Source organism: Rhipicephalus microplus, chromosome 2 (genome assembly GCF_043290135.1).
Source record: "Rhipicephalus microplus isolate Deutch F79 chromosome 2, USDA_Rmic, whole genome shotgun sequence".
Lineage (NCBI taxonomy): Eukaryota > Metazoa > Arthropoda > Arachnida > Ixodida > Ixodidae > Rhipicephalus > Rhipicephalus microplus.
The window spans coordinates 160,161,520-160,186,998 of NC_134701.1; the positions used below are offsets into that span (position 1 = coordinate 160,161,520).

Here is a 25,479-nt window from a genome sequence, read left to right on the forward strand (position 1 = left end):
TATGGTCTGACTAACACGTGAACACGAGCGAATATATTATAAGGAATATTATTTTACATAAGCAGGCTTCTCGAGCAGAAATCTTGTACATGCGCTCAGAATTAACGCAATATGGTAAATATTAAGCGTCAAACATTGCAGAGGAACGTGATCTTATGAAAGTTCGCGATAAACCATTGAAAACACATCATTTGGTGCATATAGAACACCACTTGTGCGTCTCTATATGGATTGATCAGGGACCTAGTTACACATAAGCGGAAAGAAACGGGGTCACAATCACATTTGTTCACCGAAAGTACGGCGGCAGTAACAGTATTGTTCATGTTGGTGTCTACGCATGCAGTAGGTCTGTGCTTTGTACCCGTCAACACGGCTTATATCGTGTACCTTGATTGCATTGCCGGCACACACACTTACTATGCTTTCTAAGACGACGTTGCCAGGTGACAGTATGAGGTCGACCAAGTAATGACTCGAGTTTCTTGCGATATCAGCTGTCGCCGACTGAAGCAACGTGACGTCGATAATGCGGAGCAGTCGGTACTTAGCACACTTTCTCGTCTCCCGCGCTAAGAGCTCGTTGACGTCAGAAACAACACGATTCGCCATAGCCCGTGCAAGAGTATAGGGTACAGCAGCATCGACTTGGACATTGCACGAGCACCACTTAGGCTTAATGGCCGCGTCGGCACACGTCCTCTGCTCGGGTATCTCGCTAAGCAGGCTAAGTCCATGTGCAGTACGTGGTCGCTTGCGGACGGGATAGTCGAGCAGATCGACGAACGTCGCGTGCAAGTCGAAGGGCGTCGTTAGTCGGTGCTGGTTGACTCGGAGGCTCCGAGCTGCTTCGGGATTTTTCTCTAGGAACCACGGCGGAAAGACGAGAAAGGCGAAAGGCTGAATGTCTTCGAGCCTCCCAAGGTACGTCGCGCGGATGTCTCCTTTCCGCATTCCGTGGTCGCTGAAGAAGGCGAGCACTGTGTGGTTGAGTGCACCGGAAGCGTACAGAGCCCCGAGAAGTCGTCGGAAGGGCTCGTCCGCGTACGCTGCGTCGTTGAGCGATTCGTGTGTTAAGTCGACGAACCAGGCAAAAGCGAAAAACGGCCGCTTCGACATTACTTTCACGAAGTTGGCAAGATAATCAAGAAGTTCTTGGGTCTCTGTTGTGGATCCCAAACAGCTTAGACCATTGTCTGCGGGCTTGCCTAGCTCTTCCATGAGCGTGACGGCGTGTCGCGGGTAGTAGTCGGTTTGTTGGCGCCGGAATCCATTCCTCGAAAGCCAAGTAAACAAACTCAGATGTACCCATTCTTCGAACATCATGGTCCGGTAGCCGCGCAATGAATACTGATCAAAAACTAACCTTGAACTCAGCTTGTCGTAGAAACCGAACTCATTGGCCTGGTCCGCTTCGAACTCCTTAAGACCTGCGAGACACGCAACTCCATTTGGATATGTGTTCTCCCCAACTTTGTTGTATCCATGAAGTTCGAAAGCGCCTAGTTTCTCTCGCACAAACTTCGCTGTCTCCGGTAGGTGCCTGTCGAAGTTCAAGTATGAAACCGAGTCGAGACCGAGCATTATAACGCTGAGGTTGTGCGGCGTGCGTCTGCGCACCCTCCGGCATCGCTTCTCCACGTTCTTTTTGAGGAGCGGATTCAACAGAAACTGCCTGTGAAATGGAATCTCCGGAGACTTCTTTCTAGCGCATTCGACGAGGACAAACTCCTCTTTCAACGGCTTTTCGAACGACAACCTCTTTCTTCTTCCTTTCGTGTAATGTTTGTCTGGTACATTTATGGATTCGTTACGATAGATTTCGTTGTAGAAGCAGACGAAGTCCTCCGGAAGCACGCCGTGATGTTCCAGCGCCCACGCAAGAACGAATGGGAAGCCGTTCCTGAAATATGCAATTGCGCATGCAGAAAAAGAATGTTAATACAATGGTGAAGGTACAAAGTGATGAACACTTTTTGAAAGAAATTGGCGGATCCCACGTACAGTGGGAATCAATGATATGCAAAACACGAATGAGGAAGGTTGATATGTCACTTTACAGTAGGTGAACAAGAACAAGAACAAGAACAAAATCAGCACAGCGTTACGAGGCGGAGGTAAGTTATGCCATAGATGACTTCCATGTCATGATTATTATGTTTGGACGTATCATTTACCTTCGTCATCTGTTCACTTCACCTGATACCGAATTTGGTACATGTGGAGCTAGCGAAATGACCACGAGCTCATGCTATTAGCGTAGCATCTAGTCAAGTTTTATATGACACGCATGTCATGATTATTGTGTTTGGACGTGTCATTTACCTATGTCGTCCATTCGCGTCCCGTAATACCAAATTTGGTACACGTGCAGCCAGCGAAACGGCAGTGAGCTCACATTGAGCGTAGCACGTAGTTACGTTGTTACGTGACACGCATCTCACGTTTATCATCTTTGCACCAGTATCATACCTTCGTCATCCATTCACATCCCATAATGCCAAATTTGGTATAAGTGAAGCTAGAGAAACGGCTGCCTGCGCATCATGAGCGTGACATGTAGCCATGCTGTTACACGACACGCATCTCATTATTATCATGTTTGCACCAGTCATATACCTTCGTCATTCAATCACGTACCGTAATACCGAATTCGGTATATGTGACGCTAGCGAAACGACCGCGAGCGCATCCTGAGCGTGGCATGTAGTCATGTTGTTACATGACACGCATGTCCTGATTTTCAAGTTAGGGTCTGTCACTTGCGTTCGCCATGCAATCATGTCATACCATACCAGTGTTGCAACATGCCGTGTGAACGAAACCACCGCAAAAGCTGCAGGGCCATGAAATCTTAATCATGACATTTATGACATCCGTGTTATGGTTTTAATGTTATGGCTAGTATTATAGGTCCTTCGTACAATCATGTAATGTCATACCAAGTTTGGTATCGATACCATTATCGAAACAGCCAGGAGAGCTAAAAGGCATAGGCGGCTAGATAGATAGATAGATAGATAGATAGATAGATAGATAGATAGATAGATAGATAGATAGATAGATAGATAGATAGATAGATAGATAGATAGATAGATAGATAGATAGATAGATAGACAGACAGACAGACAGACAGACAGACAGACAGATAGATAGATAGATAGATAGATAGATAGATAGATAGAAAGATAGATAGATAGATAGATAGATAGATAGATAGATAGATAGATAGATAGATAGATAGATAGATAGATAGATAGATAGATAGATAAGCATAAAGTCACCGAGGTTCGCTCAGAAATGCTTCGCATGTAAAAATGTATCTCCAGCAAACTAAAGCATCCATTCGGAGCAAGTAAGCTACAGAGCGCACGATGGCCACTTGATAGATTCGAGGTTGAAGGCAACCGCTTTCAGAAGCGCGACCATGATCTCCGGGCGTGCGTATGGGTGGTTCACGCGCGATATTCTAGTACACGCAAGGTATTTTGCGTGTATCGAGATGCTCTGCAGAGGGCGAGAGACGAGGTGGTGCGGATGTCTCAAACGGAATTCGCCGACCGCCCCAGAGAGATTCTACTCGTACTCAACAAGACGTACAGCCGCGGCCACGTCTAGCGCGTGAGCCGCCGGTTTTCGCTAACGTGCCTCCATGCGCGCGCCCCCGCTCACAGTGTGGCCATTTTTTGAAAGGGCCGACGCAGCCCCAACGTTGACGCCAGCTCGCTTCGCGCGTCCGTTATGTTATGGACCACACCGCGCTGCGTTTAAACGTGCGCGCGACGGCTGTCACCATGTCGCCCGTCTGATTCATAGCGAGTCCCGCAAGAGATCACCAGATTCCGCGTGCAACAATGCACGAATCATTCTAGGAGCGAATGGGAGCTGTTTTCTTTCCCAGGCGATGCTAAAAGAAGACATTATTGATAGTGAGAAAATAGTGGGGCAAGTGGCAGCCGACCACAGAGAGATGTGATTCTTAAGTGAAAAGAAAATAAAGAGAGCCCCGTAAATGTGTGCATCAGAGTGCGACACCTCAACAGTAGCTAACTAGAGATGGGGGTAAGGAGGGATTAAAAGGATAGGATTAAAAGATATAGAGATAGAGAGAAAAGGAAGAAGAGAGCGTGGCGCAGGGACAGCGACACCCAGAGAGAAGGAGAAGATAGGAAAGGTGGACACGGTCGCAGGAGTCCGAGGACGGGGCACCACTCAGCGAGAGCTCTTGTCGGCGGCAGGAGACGGCGTAGGGCGAGCCAGAGTGCCAGAGCTGCACTGTCGTCGGAAATCGCGGGGGCACAACCGGTCAGCACGAAGTCCAGAGAGCGAGTTGCAGCCGACCAATTACTCTTGAGGACGTGTATGTAACGTGAGTATTGCAAACTCTGTTGCTGTTTCTTATCACATTTCCTTTGCTACGTCGGATGCTTGTGGGACGATTTTTTAAACGGTGTGTATATTACTAGTAACGCAGTCACAGATTAGGCTATTTCAAGTTATGTGCGTGGTTTTTACTTCGTTTTAATGCCCGCATGTTGAGCAAACTGATAATGCCAAATAGTTTTGTAGCTTTTGCACCGTTCTCATAAATTTGGTTATGCTTTAAGTGTGTGCTTGGAAACGAAATTTGCATATTCATAGGTATACCTAAGCCGATTTAACAGGTGTATGAACGTCATTGCTGCATGTGCACCTGTGACCTAACGGCGGAGTTAGCAGGTATAAAGCCAGAACTGTCCTGAGGGAGCATGCAGTTAGGAATGGGACGAGAATGCCCGGAAATGTAGTGCTCCGATATATTCCATAAAAGTTTATTTTCACTCTATATCTAATGTAACCAGCAAATCTGCGAACGCTGTCTTAGACATATTTATATTTTGTTAATTAGTTGGCTGCACTAAATGTCTTGTGCGCGTCTCACTGTCTGACGAACTTCGAGAATTTCAGCTTTAATATTTTCATACGTACATAAAAGCAGATGTTCTGCACCCTAATGGTAGGTGCATATCATAGCACCGCTTTCCGTTTCGACCCATCGGGAATGATACCTTTCCATTACTGTTTTCTAATACGTGGTGTTCCGCATCTCTGACTTGCCTGAATACCGATAGCCTGTCTTGCCTTTAAGAAAAAACGCACACGAAAATATACACCTGCAAAGTATAAAAGTTAATAGTGATGTCTACAGCCTTCAGTGATTGAAAGCAGCTGTGCACCAATCAGCCACAGTCAGCAGCCTAGTGGACGCTCTGCCAGTGAGGGTCATTACGGTCTGCAACACTTTAAGGCACGAAACATTCGATTACGTGTGATGCGTGCCTACTAACTCATAACATATGTGAATTTGTTTTACATTCGTGAAGATAAGTCCAGTACAAAGTGACTTTGCTCGAGAGCAGAAGGCTGCGAAGCCACATACACTGAGGAGTTGGCCAAGTAATGGCGACCACTGTATCAGACGACGCACTTGTCTCCACCCTGAACGGAACGGAGGCGAACGAGTGCATTGAAGCACTTCCATTTTCGCTCCACGGGGCGAGGTCTTGATGCAGTTTCGGGCTCTGTCTTGGTCAGCCTGACTGCTAGGCCACGCATGCTCCTGACACACCTTGTCAGAGCCCGACGCAAGCTGCCTCAAAGTTTCGCCCCGCAAAGTGAAAACCAGCTGCTCGCGCGCTCTATATACGCAGACGGGGCTGCGGCGGTTTACGTTATAGCTACAAACATCGGTGGATCGACGGATTGGTTAACGAGGCAGTGGACACTCTTAGATTGTGCGAGCGAGGAGTAAAGGATGAGTTCCCGAAACGGCCATGGCTACAGTTTGGCGTGCCCACAACGAGAAAGCTCACTCGACATCTTTCGAGATGAACGGTGAACGCAGCGATACGATGTCCACTGGACTTCGAGTGGGTACGTTAACCTTCGATCGCAAGACGGGCGCCGCGTGCAAACGAATGCCGTTTCCGTTGGTTCTAGTGAGTGCCATAACCGTGCACGAATCGCAAGAAGGAAGGTAATCGTTCACCGCCTACAAATATAGTAAAACCCACCCGCCAAACTTCTTATGCGTTGCGCTTAGCCGTTGCACCAATTTAAATAACTTCTGAGAAACTCTGTACAAAAGGTTACCGCTTTCGCCACAGAGAGTAACGTGCTGAAGAGATTTGTGAACGAGTTTCAAGGTCTCGAGTAACACAGATTGCCGGCACTGACCAAGGAGTGGGTACCTTCGAGCCTCTCAATATGATTGATTGATATGTGGGGTTTAACGTCACAAAACCACCATATGATTATGAGAGACGCCGTAGTAAAGGGCTCCGGAAATTTCGACCACCTGGGGTGCTTTAACGTGCACCCAATCTGAGCAACGGGCCTACAACATTTCCACCTTAGTCGGAAATGCAGCCGCCGCAGCCGGGAATTGATCCCGCGACCTGCTGTCAGCAGTCGAGTACCTTAGCCACTAGAACACCGCGGCGGGACTTCGAGCCTTTCAAGAAGACGTGGAGCCCATGACAGAGTTTAACCTGGTCTTGCTCAACGTCCACGCCGGAGAGATCGAGCGAGATGCCATGCTGACGAAAGCGGATGTCCTGCGCTTTAACAAAACGTGGAACACGAGAAAATCGATAATCAATGAATTCGTTCCAGTCATCTGCTCAGGAGATGCGGAGCTTCCAGCAGGTGGTGTTGGGTAGTGCGCCAAACTGCCAAAGACCACGGTGGATCTCAAGCAACGAATTGCCAGTCAAAGCCACAACGGCGAACACGCCGCATTAAGGTTATCAAATGGAACCATTCTAACGACAATGTACATGGCCCCAAATTTTCACCAAGGCAGCCTATCAAAATAACATCGATATAGCAACGGCAAGACTATATGATACAAAATACAAGAACGACACCTTCGCAGTGGCTAGTGACATTAATGCAGATATCATGAACAAAGGCTGGAATGTGGAGCATATGATATCGTGATACGCTCTAAGATGCATTTCATAAACGACCAATAACCACCACGGAAACGTGTATAGACCCCTTAACTTTACATTACATCATATCCAAAAATCCTTGCGTCTTCATTCCACTTTCTTAATGAAGAGAAAACGAAGTCCGCACCACAATACGCCCCAATACCATCTACGACCAATCAACAAAAAATCATTGTCCATGCTGTAGACACGTGTTGTCACTCATTTGCATGTTGGAGTGGGCAGTTTACGGGAGATTCACGGTTACCCGAACTATCCCCCAGAGCTTCGCCCACTAATCATCATTCACTTCGTGGATATGATATGGTTTTTTTTTAATATACATTCGGCTCTTCAACCCTTTCGAACCTGGGGTCATATAAAAAAGACCGGAAGAAATTTCGCTGCCAACTGTGACAGAATTGAGTCAGAAATTGAAAAATGTGTCTGTACCCTCAGTACACCTGTGCAAGCGTAGCTAATAACAGGTTCGTGGACATCTTTTTGGGACTCTGCAAAGCGGAAAACAAAACAGCAGAAAGCGATAACGATAACACTCGCTCTAAACAAATAATACATGACACCTTACTGGTAAATTACTATATCAGTTGCTATCGTATTTTTTCTGTTGTTTCTAAGAAGTTTAACTTGTTACTTATAAAGTGGGCCTTCACTAACACCAACGTATACCCGCAGCAGTGGATTATCCACATGTCCTAAGTATAGGACACCAGAGCTCAGTGGTTGTCAAACCTCTGAATGCAATCAGGCTAATCCAGATGTGTAGCTCTTGTAAGAGCTCCCTTCATCGTCATCATAATCATCATTTAGCCACCGGCACCACGCCTCTCGCACAGCTGATGCCTAGCTCGAGCTGCGCTATGACAGAATGGGTGCACGCACCTGGCGCGCCGCACGCTGGCAGCAGCAGAGCTTCGACCCCGACTAGAATAAAGTAGCGAGACTGGTACGGCCCCGCTCGCCGCCTTCACGACGTCGCCTGCCCTCTCTATCGTTGCAAGTTCAATATCCGGGTCGGCTTCCATATAATCAAGGCTAGATGACTGGTTTGCTAAATTACAAGTCAGAAATCCTTCTTTCCCCTTCACAATGTCTCTGAAATAGCTAATAAGGAATCCTGCTTACATCTTAGCGCCATAATTTTGGCCGTTTCTAGGCACAGGTCGAAATACCACTATAGAACACCACGGTAACGATGGCATTCTGCCAGGAGTGCCTGTGTCGTTGCTAAATCGCAATAGAATTCCTAACAAAGTAATCTCATAATTTGTTTCTAAAAACCATGTAGAGGGTTCATTGTGAAAGCAAGAAGTAGGGCGCAGTATGCAACAGTGGCTGGAGAAGAGAACAACAACACAGGTGCACGGGGTTCCGGTATGGTTTTCAGACTTGCGTACCCTCTTGTGTATATTCTTGACAATATAACAATTATATGCAAAATATATGTTTTTTGATTCATTCATTGATTGAACAAGAGATAATTAATCGATCGATCGATTGATTGATTGATTGATTGATTGATTGATTGATTGATTGATTGATTGATTGATTAAAGCATTCTTTCTATACGAAGAAAGGCGTACCTTAAAGTGAGAAAGTTGGGTTTTCCTTCGCACTGGGCACGCTTGAAGCCGCGCCGAATGAAAGGCCTCACCGTCGGGTCAAACGGGTCAAACCTGGGCATCGTGCAGCCCGAAGTTCGAATGCGGTAGCCTACTGGAGTGGGCCGCTCCCATTGCTCGCCATATGAATGTGAGCTCTCTGTCGATGGCGTCAAAAAGAACGTCCAGAAGTAGTGGCCAGCGCCGCACAGAAAGACGGCTCTCAGCGCCGTTGCCAACCGTGAATTTTGCCGCAATAACACAAAGAAGGGTGTGATCGCCGTGGGGCCCATGGGTTAGCGTTGCACAGGGAACCACTAGAACGAAGTCCTCCTGCGGGAGTTTTAGGAAAAGTTTACAAAAAAAAAAAAACACGCATAGATTATGTCTACATTCGGCTGACAGCTATAAGGCGAAACCATATTTTATTTCCTCGGTCGATGAATTGATCCTCCCATGGGCCACGCTGATCTAGTGGTTTTAGTGCTTAGTTGCCGACCTATGAATAAAGGGTTCGATGCCAGCCTCGACTGTCCCATTTCGATATAGGCAATACGCTAGGGGCATATATGTACTGTGCGATGTGAGTGCACGATAAAAAACAGATGTTTCAAATTTCCGGAGGCTTTCACTACTGCGCCTCTCGTAATCATATCGTGTTTATGGTATGTTAAACCCCGTATAATATTAACGCAATGATCACGTCATGGTGGCGTCAAACATTTTGGTGATTTGTGACGTCACCATGTGAAATTTTTTTTTTCATCACTGTGCTGACACCGACAACGCGGGATGACGTTGACACTCGATTTTCGTGTTTCGTATCCGCAAAATCAAGAAGTTTTGATGTATAGCTGTCACTAGTTCCTCGAGATGCACGCACACCTTATTTTAAGAAGCCATTCCAAAAATAATGTTTTGAGACATGTAGAAATCTGACCAGACTACAGGAATGCCAGAAGCAGCATAAAACGGACTGCTAGATATGGCGATAAATTTGGTTTGATTTATCTGAAAGGTGGGAGATGTGGATCCAAACACCGAGTCAAGAACGAACAATGTTATGGGCTTAGGCTCATGTAATTACGACCTAAATATTCGATTGATGACGCAAGACAGTTACTTAGCGTGACCTTTACATGAATTCTAAGCCTGCAAGTGCGAAGCATCTGATTTGATTTTATTACGAAATAATCAAATGACCCTCTATGCATAAATGTTTATTAAACGTTTTGTTGGTGATTATATTTATTGATATTTCATTTAAACACCTATATGTATAAGTTTTCCCAAGAATCCCACCATACCGTAGTCATAATCTGATCGTCACTGCAAAATATCGCTCACTGAACCATTGTAGCTTGGTGGTTGGTAAATTGCTTCTAAACCATGCCCGATATTAAACGCGTGGCTCGAGTTTAGATTTTTATTATGATCAGCAATATCAAACGCGGCAACTCTATGAGCCGCGGGTGCAACACGAACTCATAGAAACAATTTCTTCTCATCTCAGGGCCTTTTTATAATACTTAGCATGTCATGCACAAAATCTAGCAGTTGTTCCGTGTACTCATACAACCTATGAGCGAATATCCCCTGGAATTGGACGAAAATGACTATGCGCCTAATCTAGCTGCTGGATTTCATGAAGGCGGTAGAGTGGGAAGCGGGTGGGGAGAGCGTCTGCTGTGCTTGGTGGCGAAAAAGTCGGTGAGCGTGCGGTGCGCGCAGCGAGCCAGCCCAGTCAACAGACTGACCACTGGGTTGACGACAGGGTCAATCGAGCGATGGTACTACACGTTTACCGGTTTGCGGAGAAAAGACAGGACCAAGAAGGAGAGACAGGCGGAAGAGGGGTGCGAGCGCATCTTTTGTTTTGCTCGGCGTGCTTGTCCATAGCGCTGGCACAGAGGTTTGATATTCATGGATCGTTTCATTATCCCGTTGCGCCGGCACCGCATCTATGTCGCAGGGAGCTTCGACGGCGATGGGCTAAGGAGCTTCATTCCTGAGAAGAATCGGTATGCCTGCGCGCATGTACGCACGCTCTTCCTCCTCGCAAGGTCCGAGGAGGAGTACTCGGCAAGAAGCAGAGACGAGTCGAGAAACGGAGCATAGCGAAGTAAAGAGCAAAACGAACAAACGCCTCTTTTAGATCATTATGTGAAACTTCGCTATTACGGGGCCGTTTCGAATATTTCTCACAGCTCAGTTCGTTGTAGACTCGAGCACTACTGCGACACCACTAATAAATGCCGACCTATGGGATGTTTATGGGCCCTTGAAGGAGATGCTTAACTTACCGATTAGGTTTTTATGCTTAATACGATCATTCTTACAGAGTGTGATAATCAGCGCATGGCTGAAATGTAGCTAATTTAGATGATAAGCGATTATAAAACCCAGAAATGAAATACGACTCCTTTATTTAGAATCTTATAAGATTGACATGCCTCACACTAATGTGTGAGGCATGTCACGGAAAAAAAAATGGTTGGCAGAAATTTGAAAGAAAATTGGAATTTGGAAGAACTTGTGGCAACTGTGGGGAATTTTGGAAGAAACTAAATGCTCTGTTTTCACGCACACAAAACGTCAGAGCAGCACAGAAAAAAATACTAAACAGTAAATTCGGTCCTGTGCATTGTTTATTATTATTCTTTACCTTGTTTACCGTTGCCTTTGCGCTTCACCACATGGCGGCATTTACCACTTTTTTATGGTTAACGGAAACTGCAAGACTGTCGAGGCGAGAACCTTCGTTACACCTGCACGCCCATCTTTCCAAAGCTTGCGTAGTCTTACCCCTGACCATTCGTGCGCTGACCATCTATGCCCTCACGTGAGAGACAGTTACTGTGTCATTGAGTAGCTTTCCTTACCCTCTTTCACTTCAAGAATCTCCCCACTGAGTGAACTATCTCCCCAGCTTTCTCTCGATTTCCCTGTGCATGGCGTATCGCTTGGGCGGTGTTGTAAGGACCGCCATACAGTCACAGTAAGATCAACAGCCGACTAACTTATGTCCACATTTCTATTGCGTTCGGAATCTTTCCTTGCTGTACCAAGGGTCACGAGCAATCATTTGGGCCTCGTCGTTTGCGCATTCAAGTGTCAGGAAAGCGTCACACTAGAGCGATCATGGCATAACTTCACGGGGAGTATGGCATATACTTAAAATCTGCTCGTAATGCCGAGCAATCTACGCCGCGCGAACGAAGAAAAATGAGATAACTCATCAGCAATATATCAACTGAAGGAATGCTCACATTACGTCAGGCGAAAACCTTACCAATTCGAGAAACCAGCATCCAGTCACTCGAAGGTGTCGTAATCTTCTTCTTCTCTTCTTCAGCAACTGTCGCCCATACCTAATACAAGATATTTGCCTAGAGTGTGTTTATTTGGGTATTTCACGACGAGGTGAAACGTTTACATTAAAGGGCTTCCCCGGCTGCTATGGTGAAATAATTTTTAACGTGTCTACATTTTGTTGAAAGCTGGGAATGAAAAAATGTTCGAAGTATTAACGAGAACATAGACCCAATTATATCAAGGAAAGTATGGGTGATAATATTAGAAGCAATTGTAATTTAAGGTGGAATAAACAAAATTGGACGAAAGGTCATTAGCCGCTGGCAGCAACCGAACCTGTGACCTTCCGTCCACATTATGCATTTAAACGTTGGCGCGTCAGTCAGATCGAGTCACCCCTCCGTCCACCTACGCGTAACAATTACTTCTAAAAACATACGTCCCTTGGCATCACTGCCCGTTATTTCTCATAATTAATGTGTCTAGCAAAAGAAAATGAGCCCTCTAATTTACACTTCTTTCCTTAAATAGTCAAAGGCGACACAGTATAACTGGGCGTCCTTTCAGACTCCGTAGAAAGCTCCTCAACAGTGAGGGAGACTGCCGTGCGGCTGTACCTACAGAAGCCACAAATGAAGGAATAACCAGGGTGAAGTGTGGACAACGCAGAAAGAAGCGCTGACTCGTTTCCTTCTGACTAGCGCAGAGGGAAGTCACAAAACCTGACCAGCGCAAGTAAAAAATATAGGAAGGAAACGTGGTAGCGTAATTTTGCTATGGCGGCCTTCATTATCCTTGATTTGCTGAAACTGCCTCGCCAACAGAATACAGCTGGCTTAAAATCAGACGAAACTGTCATGGGTCTTGCTGTCCGTTTTGCAAATAGGAGATAACAAAATTTTGTCGCCATTCTCTGTGCTATTCGTGGTAGAACACGTAGGATTGGCCCCAAAAACGACGTCTTTGCCAGTGAATGGGTAGTTTCGTTCAAGAGCAAAGACTTACGATGATGCAACCGCAATGAGCTAGCACACTACCTCGAGACACAAGCTCGAGGGTTTAATTGTAATAATGATGAAAGCATTAACGATAACATAAGGGTACTGTTGGCGATATGTCGTACAGCATCTCTCACAAACGCTGCCCACGTGGCAGAGATATATCGCGCCCACGTAATGCGAACCGTTCACAACCAACTATAACACAGCTGTATACGCTTAATAATGTACTATCTTCATAGTGCAAAGTGAACGTGTTCTTAATTTTGAAATAATTGTGTGCGTGCAAGCCTTTCTTCGACATTTGTTACCGAGTCAGCCGTGGCAGAGGAGGACCACGAGCCTGGCATTTTTTGGGGTGTTCTGTGTCTCGCAATCCGCATTATGTTTCATTACATCATACACTATCATCATTCTCATCTGCTCATTCGTGCGTCTTTGTACGTGTACACTGATATTTCATGTTGCTTATTTTCATAAGACAAATATCGTTCAATTACAGAAGAAATAGGTGCTGGGTGGCACGCACTGAAATAACAAGACCAGTCCGATTGCTGTATTAGCAAAAGTATTATTGAAGTGTGTAGAAAAAATTTATTTACAGCATGTACAGAACACAAAGGCTTCATACCATTCCAGTAACAGGGCATATACACCTCGGCACATCTATATTTCACGATTAACATCACTACTTTACAGTGAGGACATTTGCTCTAATATACATGACAATGTTGGCATATATGTACACAAGAACTCAATGCGATATCATGATACAATGATATACCGATACAATAGATGCAATGAAACACGATATGTAACAAATAAAATCATATAAAACAACTCAACGGGCACTGCTTAGCACCAAGTCGGTCAAAAAATGAGTTGTATTTCTGCAGAATTTAATGCCGATTACACTTTAGTAACTTTTCGCCTATTCTTTGGTTACTATATACTAATAAATGTTCGAAGGAAGCGACTCTGATTCCGCTAAGTTTTTTAGTAACATGTGAAAATACGTTATCAATTGTACGAAAACGCGACAAAACAGTTTATAAGGTCTTGTGTCACACGCACAAATATTTTTTATCACAATCAGGCGCAATCGAGATCAAGACGATGGCGGTCTCGGTAAGAGATTGCCATTTTGCTGTCGTCTCTATCCATTGGCCAAGCTTGTTAGACGCACAGTAGAAAAAAAAATTTGATCATAGTTCAGTGAAAAAAAACAAGACATTAAAACAGCTGGATTTTTATAAAAATTAAAATAAACGTTTCATTTGGAAGCACATCTTAAATATCGCATATCTTAAGATTCATATTGACCGCATCTATATTTATGGGAGAAGCAGACGATAAGCAGACGATCGTTGTCTTCCGCGGTTGGTTATACTCTCGCTCCGTCGGAGCACTTGGAGCGCCTCGAAGTAAACTGATTATGAGCGTCGCCAGCTTTTCAATTACACTGCAGCGTACGCATATTTCGTGGTCGAATGAGAAACCTCTACAGTAATTGAGCACTGGCAGAAATGACTGGGATGCTTTACACTTCCGACGTGTATACAACGGGAATGTTGCTTCGCTACGAATGGATGGCTACGAGTGGATGCCATGTGAAATAAAAGTACAGATAAGGAATCTCACACTAGAATAAAGTTAAGAACAAGGGAAACTCTATCAAAGGATGCATTTTTGAAATTGCTTCCGTGCCCCGACGTGGTGGTCTAGTGGCTAACGTACTCGGCTGCTGACCCGCAGGTCGCGGGATCGAATCCAGGCTGCAGCGGCTGCATTTCCGATGGAGGCGGAAATGATGTAGGCCCGTGTACTCAGATTTGGGTTCACGTTAAAGAACCCCCGGTGGTCGAAATTTCTGGAGTCCTCCACTACGGTGTCTCTTATAATTATATGGTGGTTTTGGGACGTTAAACCCCGCATAACAATCAAATTGCTTCTGTAGCGGTACGCAAAGTTTTTGAGGTTCAAGCGGTTATTTATTTCACGGATAACATTGATGATAAAGGGCTCTATTGTACGCTGAGTTTTGTCAATGACATGGTTCAGGGTGCACAAGCCCCTTCTGGTGCATTTCATTGGACCTAAGCTCGAACAGTGTCAGCGATGTCCGAATGAATGTACTCAAGGCAAGGTTCAAATTTTAAGAAAAACTGTATTGTGCTAAGTTACAGGTGAATCGGCAGTGGTTACATGTATAAGGAAACTGGACTCGGTGCAGGAGCTCGATCGGATACGTCCGATGCCACTCGCGTCTCGGCTCGCTCTGCGGTGCGTTGCTCTGCGGTCCCGGCTCGAATCTCGGCTCGTTCTCCCTCTCTGGCGATGCGTTGCTATGCGGTCTCGCTCGAAGGCTCACTTTTTGTTTTTTGAATGTTCGTTGAACCAATGGGCAACCGCGTCGAGTGGACGCGCTCAGGGCTCGGAGTCCACGTTAACGCAGTGCAGCGTTTCCCGAGCAAGCACGGAGACGCTGCCGGAGAAGGAGGCGCTGCCGGAGAATGAAACGCTGCCGGAGAATTCAGCTGTGCGAACTCGAGTGCCGCTGACGCGGCCCTCCCGAAAATTGCGCCTGTCCTCAGGCGTGCGTGTCGTTAGATGGCGATGGTTCCGTAACTTCTAGGAGCGGCTCCTTATATTTACGAAGCTGCCCCACGTTGACGATTTTTTGGTTGATCATGCCCGGTGTGTCGGGTACTCTTTGGATCTCGGCCCTGTTTCCTCCGACGAGGGCCGTTATCTCGAACGGACCTTCATAGCGAGGGTCTAATGTGCCTCGAGCGCTCAACTCAAGCAGGACGAGGTCCCCCGTTATGAACCTCGGAGTTCGCCGCTTCTTGTCGTATCGGACCGTTGTTTTGCGCTGACTCTGCAGTAGCCTCTCTCTTGTCTCCGCACGTGCCCTTGCCAAGTCGTGTAGTCTATGAGACTCGTCGATGTCTCCCTCGACTGAGGCGAGGTTGAGCTCTCCTGGCAGTTTTGGGTCGTAGCCGTGCATGAGTCGAAATGGGCTGTGGCCACTGTGACGATGCTTCGTGGCGTTGATTGCTAGCGTTGCTCGGGGTAGTTCCTTCTGCCATTTGTCCTTGTTGTTTAGCATTTTGCGTAGCACCTGTTTCAATGTTCCTGCCATTCGCTCGATCAGTCCGTTTGATTGTGGCCAGTACGGTGGGGAGTTCTGATGAGCAATTCCCAGTCTGCGATGGAATTGGTTGGTTTTCTTGTTCACGAATCCCTTGGCTTGGTCCGTAATAATGACGCTGGGAACTCCAAATCGCGGAATCCACCGGTTTGTCATGAAGTCAAGGTAGTGCGTCGACGAAGTGCTCGGTACGGTCACGGCGTCCACGTATCTCGTGGCGTGGTCGATACAAACGAGGATGTGGTCTCCCTTCTCGTTTAGCGGACCCATGTGATCCAGGGATATCACCGCATTTGGCTCAGTAGGAATATCGCGTGGGATGAGGCAACCTTCATTCCGTGTCGTGCGGGCGTTGATAGTCTGGCACGTGTGGCAGGAGTCAACATACTCGCGTATGTCCTTTCTCATCGATGGCCACCAGTACTTTCGCTGGATCAGGTCTCTTGTCTTCTCGATGCCTAGGTGGCCGTTGTTGTCGTGGAAAACGATCATCACACTGCTTCGGAGGGCAGCGGGAATGATCACCCTCCGACGGACCCGTCCTCCCTCGAGAGATTTCTTCACCAGTATGTCGTTTTCGATCTCGTAGTCTGAAGATTTGTGCTTGGCCTCCTCGCGAAATCTTTTGCAGTCAGTATCCCTCTCCTGAAACTCGCGTAGGCGACTGTGTTTGCCGACCACTACTGCGTAGCAGTGGAGGTCTCGGGTCGAAACGCCCTGGTCGAAAGCCTCTACAGATTCCGACTGCCTCGAGAATGCGTCAGCAGCGGAGTTCTGGTGTCCTGGCTTGTGCTTGACGTCGAAGGTGTACTCTGCTAAGTCGAGCGTCCACCTCGCAAATCTGCGGTTGCTGGCTCCCTTCTGGGCGAGGTATGACAAGCTGAAGTTGTCCGTGAACACTGTAAAACGAGGGCCTCCTCTCAGGTAGACCGAAAACTTCTCAGTGATCGCCCAGTGGAGCGCCATGCACTCAAGCATATTAGAGTGTAGACCACGATCGTGCTCGTTTAGTGATCTGCTTGCGTACTCTATGATTCGCTCCTTTCCGTCTTGAGTTTGAGAAAGCACCGCACCCAGCCCGGTTTGAGAAGCGTCGACGTGAACGTTAGTCGGGCAGTCTGGGCGGAAGCTCGCCAAAATCGGTGGGTTCTTCAAGGCGTGTTTTATGGCGTTGACGGTTGCTTCATGAGCGTCAGTCCATACGAAAGGAACGTCCTTCGCCAGAAGGCGCCGTAGCTTGGGCGTGACCTTTGCAAACTCCGGTATGAACTTTCGGTAGTCGTTAGCGAACTGCAGGAAGGAGTACAGCTTCTTTGCGTTGCGATGCGGCTCGAACTTCTCGACAGCGGCAACTCTGGATTCGTCCAGTGTTCGTCCTTCGGCGTAGATCACGTAACCCAAGAAAGATACTTTGTCTTGAATCAACTGGCATTTCCGGAGATCCATCTTCAAGCCGTTGATCACGACTCTCCTGAGTGCTTCGTTCAGCAAATCCAAAGCCTCCCTCACTGTTGTGGCTCCCTGCCCGACATCGTCCATGTACGTAGCTGTCCTAGGTAAGCCATCGAACGTGCGACGCATGACTCTTTGCATGGTCTGAGGGGCCTTGCAAAACCCAAAGGCCATTCGAAGGTATTCGTACTTTCCGTCAGGAGTGACGAATGCGGTCTTGTGTACGTCGTCCGGCTTCATTCGTATAGTCAGAAATGCCGTCTTCACGTCCAACACAGTGAAGTAAGCCGATCCGTCGCGCATGAAATCGTCAATAACGTCTTCCATGACGGGCATTGGATAAGAAGGGTTGATGGTTTTCTCGTTGAGCTTGCGATAGTCGTGTACCATTCTTCGTGGAGTCGTCGGGTGGTGCGGTTGGTCGACGACTATCGTTGGAGCACCGTACTCGCTTTCGCTCGGCCTTATGATGCCCTTGGAGAGGTAGTCATTCACCTGTTCTCGGATGAACTTGCGATCAGCCGGTGAGCACCTGTACGGCCTCGATGACACTGGTATATTGTCTCTGAGTTCGATGCTGTGCTCGGTTTGAGGACACACGCCCAAAGTGTCGCCTTTGGAAGTGAACGCTTGGTGATGCCTTAACAGAATTGCGTGAAGTTGTTGCCTCTCTGCTTCGGTGGCATCCTTCGTTATCTTCCGTGTGGCGTCTTCGACTAGACTCGTGAAGTCTTCGTCGGGTGCGGGACATTTCGTGTTGAGGCGCACGTACCCTTCGTCTTTGGAAACACTCTCGTCCGATTGCCGGCAGAACGTCGCAATAAGCGTTTCCCCTGTGCGGTGTGGTGTGCCTTGTTTCGGGGGTGGCACTTCGGACGATGAAAATTTTCCGGAGGGCTCGACTGGAACGATAGTCACATCGTTTGACGTGTGAAACGTTACGTCGACGTTCGCGACTCGTCGCCAGTCTGATCACAGAATCAGGTCGATGCCACTGGGCAGTTCCGTTACCACGACGTCTTCGAGTCGCACATTCGTGGTGCCCAATGTCACATCAAGCGTTGCAGCGAGAGTTGGGCATATGCTGCGGTTGAGAACTTCAATGTTCTCGCGCGATACCCATGCGTGCGTGGGAATGTCGTCCGTCAAGGCATTGGCATGATGGATAAGTTGGCGCCACTGTCAATGCACACGCGGACGGGTCGGTTGTTAGCAGTACCGGACACTATTGGTAATGTGCCGCCCGTCGAATGCCAAAAACAGTTCGCTTGCCTAGGTGACGTAGTCCCTGTTTCGTGGCTGCTATTGTCCCTCTTCGCTCGTTTCTCGTCCGCTCTGATCGTTGCTGGCGTTTTCGGCTTTCTGCAATCACGGGACAGGAGACCGATGTCGCCGCAGTTGAAGCACGAACGAGCAGAGATGGGCCGCGGGTGTGGAGCTCCCGAGAAATCGCTGCGCGGGTTGGCCTTCGACAAGTTGGCAGAGCTGCTGGCTGGCACCCGCTGGTTCGAACCCTGACCACGGATTGCTGTAGACGATGACGGTTTCTTGTCGTTCTCGGCACACACGGTCGTGCGACGCCTCGCGTCAAGCAAAGCCGCTCTGTCAATGAGTTCGGTTACTGTGCCACACAGCTGCGCTACGAGTGGGTTGGCCCATGTGTCGTCCTCGATGCCACTGAGAATGAGGGAAATACGTTCTTCCTCTGCTAAACGGTACGGCGCCTTGTTCAGAATGGCGTTATTCGAGTACATGTACTCGACGATGATCTCGTGGCTCTGAAGGCGTCGCTTCGTCTGCAGTTCGAGGAACTCCTGCATTGTCAGCTTTCGTTTGAATCGGAGAATGAGCGCTTCCTTCCATTGCTCCCAGGTGTCATACTGTGAGCCGTAGGCGCTGTGCCAATCCTTGGCAGATCCCGTCAAGCGGCTTGCTGCTGTCACCAACGTCAGCGATGGCGTCCAGTGGGCGAGCGCTGCGATTCTCTCCACTTGCGTAATCCATTCGTGAGTACTTTGTTGCGGCGTCCCATCGAACAAGGGGATTGAGGATGACGTGTCGCTTGTGGAATGAGTCTGGATCGGGCTCGTCGTCGGTGGACCTCTCGACAGCGTGTTGGCGAGCAGGGCTTGTGTGTTCACGAGCGCGGCGAGGATCTGGGCCATGGAAGGTTCTCCCTCGTGCGTTGAAACGGTCGGCGGGGCGTGCCGCGTCTTGGTTGGTGCCGTCGTTTAGTGACGGTGGCCGCGTCGAACGCGAGGACATCGTTATGTCAGCAGGGACGGAATGGTGCAGCCCGAGGGTTGGAGTCGTCACCCGTTCCGTTGGCAGTGAAGCGTTCTGATGGGCTTCGTGCAATGTCTCACGTTCACTCGTGGTCGCACGGTTAAGCTGGGCTCGCAGGCTGCTCAGTTCAGCGCAAAGCCTCGCGTTGTCGGCGGACGGTGTCTCCAGGTGCGCCTGCCTGTCGTCGTCGTAGGCAGCCTGGTCCTTCGTTGACGAGTCCGTCGGCTCTAGGGCTTGGCGAGTGATGTTGTCGCGGATGATTCTTGCGATGAGCTCGTCCTTTCGTCCGGAGCACCGTAGACCTCGTGCTCTCAGCTCGTCGACGAGTTGCTTTTTCGTTACATTGGCCATCCTGCTGTGGTCGAGGGTCGTGAACACACTTTCGACGATGGTCGTTTCGGAGTCCCGAGACGATGCACGGCATGGCGTCGCTCCTTCTCGTGGCGTCGTTTCCTCCTCCGCATGCAGCTCGGTCGATTCACATTCTGTCGGCTGCGCCATGTCAGCGATGTCCGAATGAATGTAGTCAAGGCAAGGTTCAAATTTTAAGAAAAACTGTATTGTGCTAAGTTACAGGTGAATCGGCAGTGGTTACATGTATAAGGAAACTGGACTCGGTGCAGGAGCTCGATCGGATACGTCCGATGCCACTCGCGTCTCGGCTCGCTCTGCGGTGCGTTGCTCTGCGGTCCCGGCTCGAATCTCGGCTCGTTCTCCCTCTCTGGCGATGCGTTGCTATGCGGTCTCGCTCGAAGGCTCACTTTTTGTTTTTTGAATGTTCGTTGAACCAATGGGCAACCGCGTCGAGTGGACGCGCTCAGGGCTCGGAGTCCACGTTAACGCAGTGCAGCGTTTCCCGAGCAAGCACGGAGACGCTGCCGGAGAAGGAGGCGCTGCCGGAGAATGAAACGCTGCCGGAGAATTCAGCTGTGCGAACTCGAGTGCCGCTGACAACAGGATTATCTTGGACCATGTAGCAGAGGCTATAAAGTTGATCGCGATCAAGGAAACCAATGCGGATAACCCTGATTGCAATAGAAAGTGCCCGTGTGACACCGATATTATATTATTTGTCACAAAAGATAGCTCGCGTGCAAATCGCCGGACGCGTACATTTCAGATACTAGCAAACTAATCCCCATAATTCGTTGCAGAAAATTAAGCGCATCAATTTCCCACTCAATCGAGGGAAAAAATCTTCATAACGCTATAATTGAACTACTTTGAAATCACATACGTCCAACTATCTATAGTCTTATCGTTGATCCGACTAATGGCTAAACGTACTGAACGCCCATTACATTTGTGCACCGAGAGTACGGTGGCAGTAGCAGTATTGTTCATACCGGTGTCCACGCATGCAGTACGTCTGCGCCTTGTACCCGTCGCCGCGGCTAATATCCTCCACCTTGATGGCATCGCCAACACTAACACGTACTGTGCTTTCAAAGACGACGTTTCCAGGCGACAGCACGACGTCGACTAAGTAACGACTCGTGTTCCTTGCGATATCAGCCGGCGTCGACCGAAGCAACGTGATGTTGATAACCCGGAGCAGTCGGTAATTAGCACACTTTCTCGTCTCCCGTGCCAATAGCTTGTTGACGTCAGAAACAACACGATTCGCCATAGCCCGTGCAAGAGTCCGAGGTACGGCAGCATCGCCTTGAACATTGCACGAGCACCACTTAGGCTTAATGGATGCACCGAAGCACGTCCTCTGCTCGGGTATCTCGTTAAGCAGGCTAAGTCCATGGGCAGTACGTGGTCGCTTGCGGACGGGATAGTCGAGCAGATCGACGAAAGTCGCGTGCAAGTCGAAAAGTGTCGTCAAACGGTGCTAGTACTCGAAGGCTCCGAGCTGCCTCGGGATTCTTCTCTAGGAACCACGGTGGAAAGACGAGAAAGGCGAAAGGCTGAATGTCTTCGAGCCTCCCAAGGTACGTCGCACGGATGTCCCCTTTGCGCATTCCGTGGTCGCTGAAGAATGCGAGCACTGTGTGGTTGAGTGCGCCGGAAGCCTGCAGAGCCCCGAGAAGTCGTCGGAAGGGCTCCTCTGCGTACGCTGCGTCGTTGAGCGATTCGTGTGTTCAGTCGACGAACCAGGTGAACGTGAACAACGGTCACTTCGACATCGCCTTGACGAAGTTGGCCAGATAGCCGAGAAGTTCTTTAGACAGCGTTGTGGGTCCCAAACAGCTCTGATCATCTTCTACGGTCTTGACTGACTCCTCCATTAGCATGACGACGTGTCGCGGGTAGTAGTCGGTGTGTGGGCGCCGAAAACCATTTCGACCGAACGCACAAAAGTAACCCGGAAGCGCCCACTCTGTAAACATCATGGTGCGATAGTCGCGGGACGAATACTGACGTCAGATTAACCTTGAACTGAGTTTGTCGTAGATTCCAGACTCAAGTGCTTGATGCGCTTCGAACTCCTTAAGACCTGCGAGACACGCAACTGCATTTGGATACGAGTTCTCCCCAACTTTGTTGTAACTATGAAGTTCGAAAGCACCTAGTTTCTCTCGCACAAACTTCGCAGTCTCCGGGAGGTGACTTTCGAAGTTCAAGAATGAAACCGAGTCGAGACCGAGCATTATAACGCTGAGGTTGTGCGGCGTCCGTCTGCGGGCCCTTCGGCATCACTTCTCCACGTTCTTCTCGAGGAGCGAATTCAGGAGAAACGGCGTGTGAAATGTATTCTCCGGAGACTTCTGTCTGGAGCATTCGACGAAGAGAAACTCCTCTTTCAACGGCTTGTCGAACGACAACCTTTTTCTCCTCCCTTTCATGTAACGTTTGTCTGGAACAGCTACAGATTCGTTGCGGTAGATTTCACTGTAGAAGCAGACGAGGTCCTCCGGAAGCACGCCGTGTTGCCTCAATTCTCGCGGTGGTATGAATGGAGACCCGTTCCTGAAAAACACAAGTCTTGCTTGTTCAAGTAAGACAAAAGTTCATAGTGGGCAAAGTAATCAACGGTTCTTAAAAAAACAATAGGGCAGTTAAGAACTAGTGGTGCGAATACTGAGAAAAAAGTGTAGCTAGTGGTTTTACCTCTCCCTTAACTTCATCCTTACCCTCACTTCATTTTCCCATCACCTTGCTATGCTTACTATACGTTGCTATGCTATGCTTCAATTTCACCTTGCACAGCTGTGCCGAGTTATAAGTGGTCGTCGGCCACTGCCGGAACTCAAGCTGAAACAGCTGCATTGCGAAGATGCTTGCGTGCAGCGTGGCAACAGTTCTGGTTCGAACCCTGTAAAAAATATGCGTTTGCGTTACAGCTTAAGAACGCTTTACCGTATACTCGAAGGCGCCCTGCAACCTTTTTCCAAGGCGTCGCATGGCGAGGAGCCTGTTGTATCATGAATAGACCACCGCAAAACCTTTTTAGAGTCCGTCAGGTATGAGCGGAGATGTTTCGTACGCTGTAAACGTTTTTTTCTCGTATCTTCCAGCGCGTTATAGAAGCTAAGCTTGAAGAGATGGCACTAGGGAAAGAAATGACGTCACGCACGCATCATGACCTCTAGCACTCTTTTTTTTTTCTTCGGACGTGTAGAGGCTAACGTGTCGTCTGACCGCGAGTGGGTGCACGGGCATGAGGTGGCATCTTGTGGTGGCCTGCACATCTATGTGACTGACCCTGCTGAAAACAGCCAACGGTCGTCAACTTGGGTGTGTGATGTGGGCATTTGGATGTATGGAATCATTTGTAAAAAAATAGCGAATGATTTCTAGCTCACTTTGAGAAATAATTGCGAGTTCCCGGGGCTCGTGCGGTGCTTTAATTTTTGGCTCGCGTGTTGCCAGGAGCACCGACTATCAATCGGCTCTGTGTTTTCCGAACATGCTGAAAAAGTGTTGCGTGGTTCCTTCAATGCCTAAAAAAATTTAAGCGTGAGACTCGGAAAGTACGTTATGTATGTAACTCACGCCTTTTCATGCTGTGCTCATCCACTCTTCATCACTACGTCTTTTAACATAACAGCTGGTCAGTTTGGCCAGCTATTGTTTCTTGCTGAGCCTTTCAGACACACTTCAGGGTCAGTGACCACTGACCGAGAGGGAGGGCCATCCCTGCCGAAAATGGCGTAATCCCTTGCACGCTGTCTCTCAATCACGCGAACTACAAAGTGCTGGGTGCGATTGGTCGTCAAAGAAGTACTGGCGCGATTGTTTCTAAAATTATTGCTATGAATAAAAACACTGCTGTCGAGAGCCCTATAGATAGAGTATCGTGATGCTTGGGAATGCTTTTAATATATATTTTTTTCACTGCTATCTTGAAAAAATACTATGCCAAGGAACAAAAAATCTTTCCTTTTTTTTTTACTGTTTTGCGTCCCGTGGTAAGTGAAGAAGCAAAAAGAAGCAATAAAAAAAGTGTTCTAACCTCACCGTGATAGCAACAGGTGGCACCGACTAACGCTCTTACGTTTAAATGCCCATAGATACCCTATAAAGAGGACGTTATGGCAACTTATCTCTTCATCCACTTTTCTTCCTTCACATTTAAAATACAGCTCTTTTTACTGACATCCTCTGTATGTTCCCTGGCATTATCATATGTTATTTCTCATTAATATTGTGTCCAACAAAAGCAATAAGTCCATAACTTTATACTTTCCTTCCATCTTTCTGCTCAGAGACATTCCATTGGTATGATAGATTGTGCTGTGGTTGATGGGCAAATTTTCAAAAGGCATTCGCCTTGGGGGCCGTTGTAATAGTTACCGCAGTAAGAGTAACATTTCTAACAGATCCTCCACCGGTAAATAGTGGGGCACCTCACCTTATGGTAAGAAAGTTTGGCTTCCCGTGGCACTGGGCGCGCTCGGAACCACGCCGAATGAAAGACCTGACCGTCGGGTCGAACAGGTCGAACCTGGGCATCATGCAGCCCGAAGTACGAAAGCGGTAGCCTACCGGAACTGGTCACTCCCACTGATCACCGTACGAATGTGAAGTCGCGAGAAAGAAGGCTCTCGGGAAGTGACCATCGCGGCACAGGAAGACTGCGCTGCAGAGCGCCGCTCCCCACGGCCACTTGCGCCGCAACCTCGGCAGGAGGAACGTGATCGCCATGGGGTTCATTTGTTGACGCTGTGTACGATGAACCACTCGAACAATGTCCACCTGCAGCGAATATGAAAAATCAGCGTTCTTTAATCATGCCGTACGAAAGATATGCTTTAGGCATGTCTGCCACTCATACGCTCTATTGTATACAACTAGTGAAACCCTCCCCAATTAGGCCAAGAAAAGTGAGTTCTCCGCTTTGTTTTGCTCGGCTTAATAGTGTGTCGGTTTTATTATTTCTGTGCAATACAAGAAGCAAGCCACTTGGAAAATGCCCCCTTTTTCGCGTGTACGGTGTATATGGTAGTTTGGTGACGCTGAACTTAGGGAGGATGAATGCACGGTCCTCTTCATTGACCGGTCCTGTACTCTACCGAGGAAACCTATTGCTTATCTGTTTTATTTACCTTACGCCGTAAGACACAGTGGCGCCCGTGAAAGTGAAAGAAATTGTTGGAAATGTTAAAACTAAAATGAAGTTTATTAGCTCTTATCGTAAAAAGCATGCTGTGTGCGCGTCCAGGATGAAACAGGGCCATATCTTATTCGATGACTGTACGTACCCGCCTTTGCAACACTGGAGTGAG

The 25,479-nt window shown here is 48.1% G+C and overlaps 1 protein-coding gene and 1 pseudogene across 1 annotated transcript; both read right to left on the minus strand.

Moving 5' to 3' along the window:
• Window positions 1–244: 244 nt before the first annotated feature.
• Window positions 245–8,679, minus strand: LOC119169693 (uncharacterized). The gene is made up of 2 exons (XM_037420722.2): window positions 8,579–8,679; window positions 245–1,903 (listed from the first exon to the last, which is right to left on the minus strand). Exons 1-2 carry the CDS (start codon window positions 8,677–8,679, stop codon window positions 280–282), a joined length of 1,725 nt encoding a protein of 574 aa, XP_037276619.2. The 3' UTR covers window positions 245–279.
• A 12,419-nt stretch (window positions 8,680–21,098) lies between these two features.
• LOC119169692 (uncharacterized) lies at window positions 21,099–24,706 on the minus strand (annotated as a pseudogene).
• Between the last annotated feature and the right edge of the window lie 773 nt (window positions 24,707–25,479).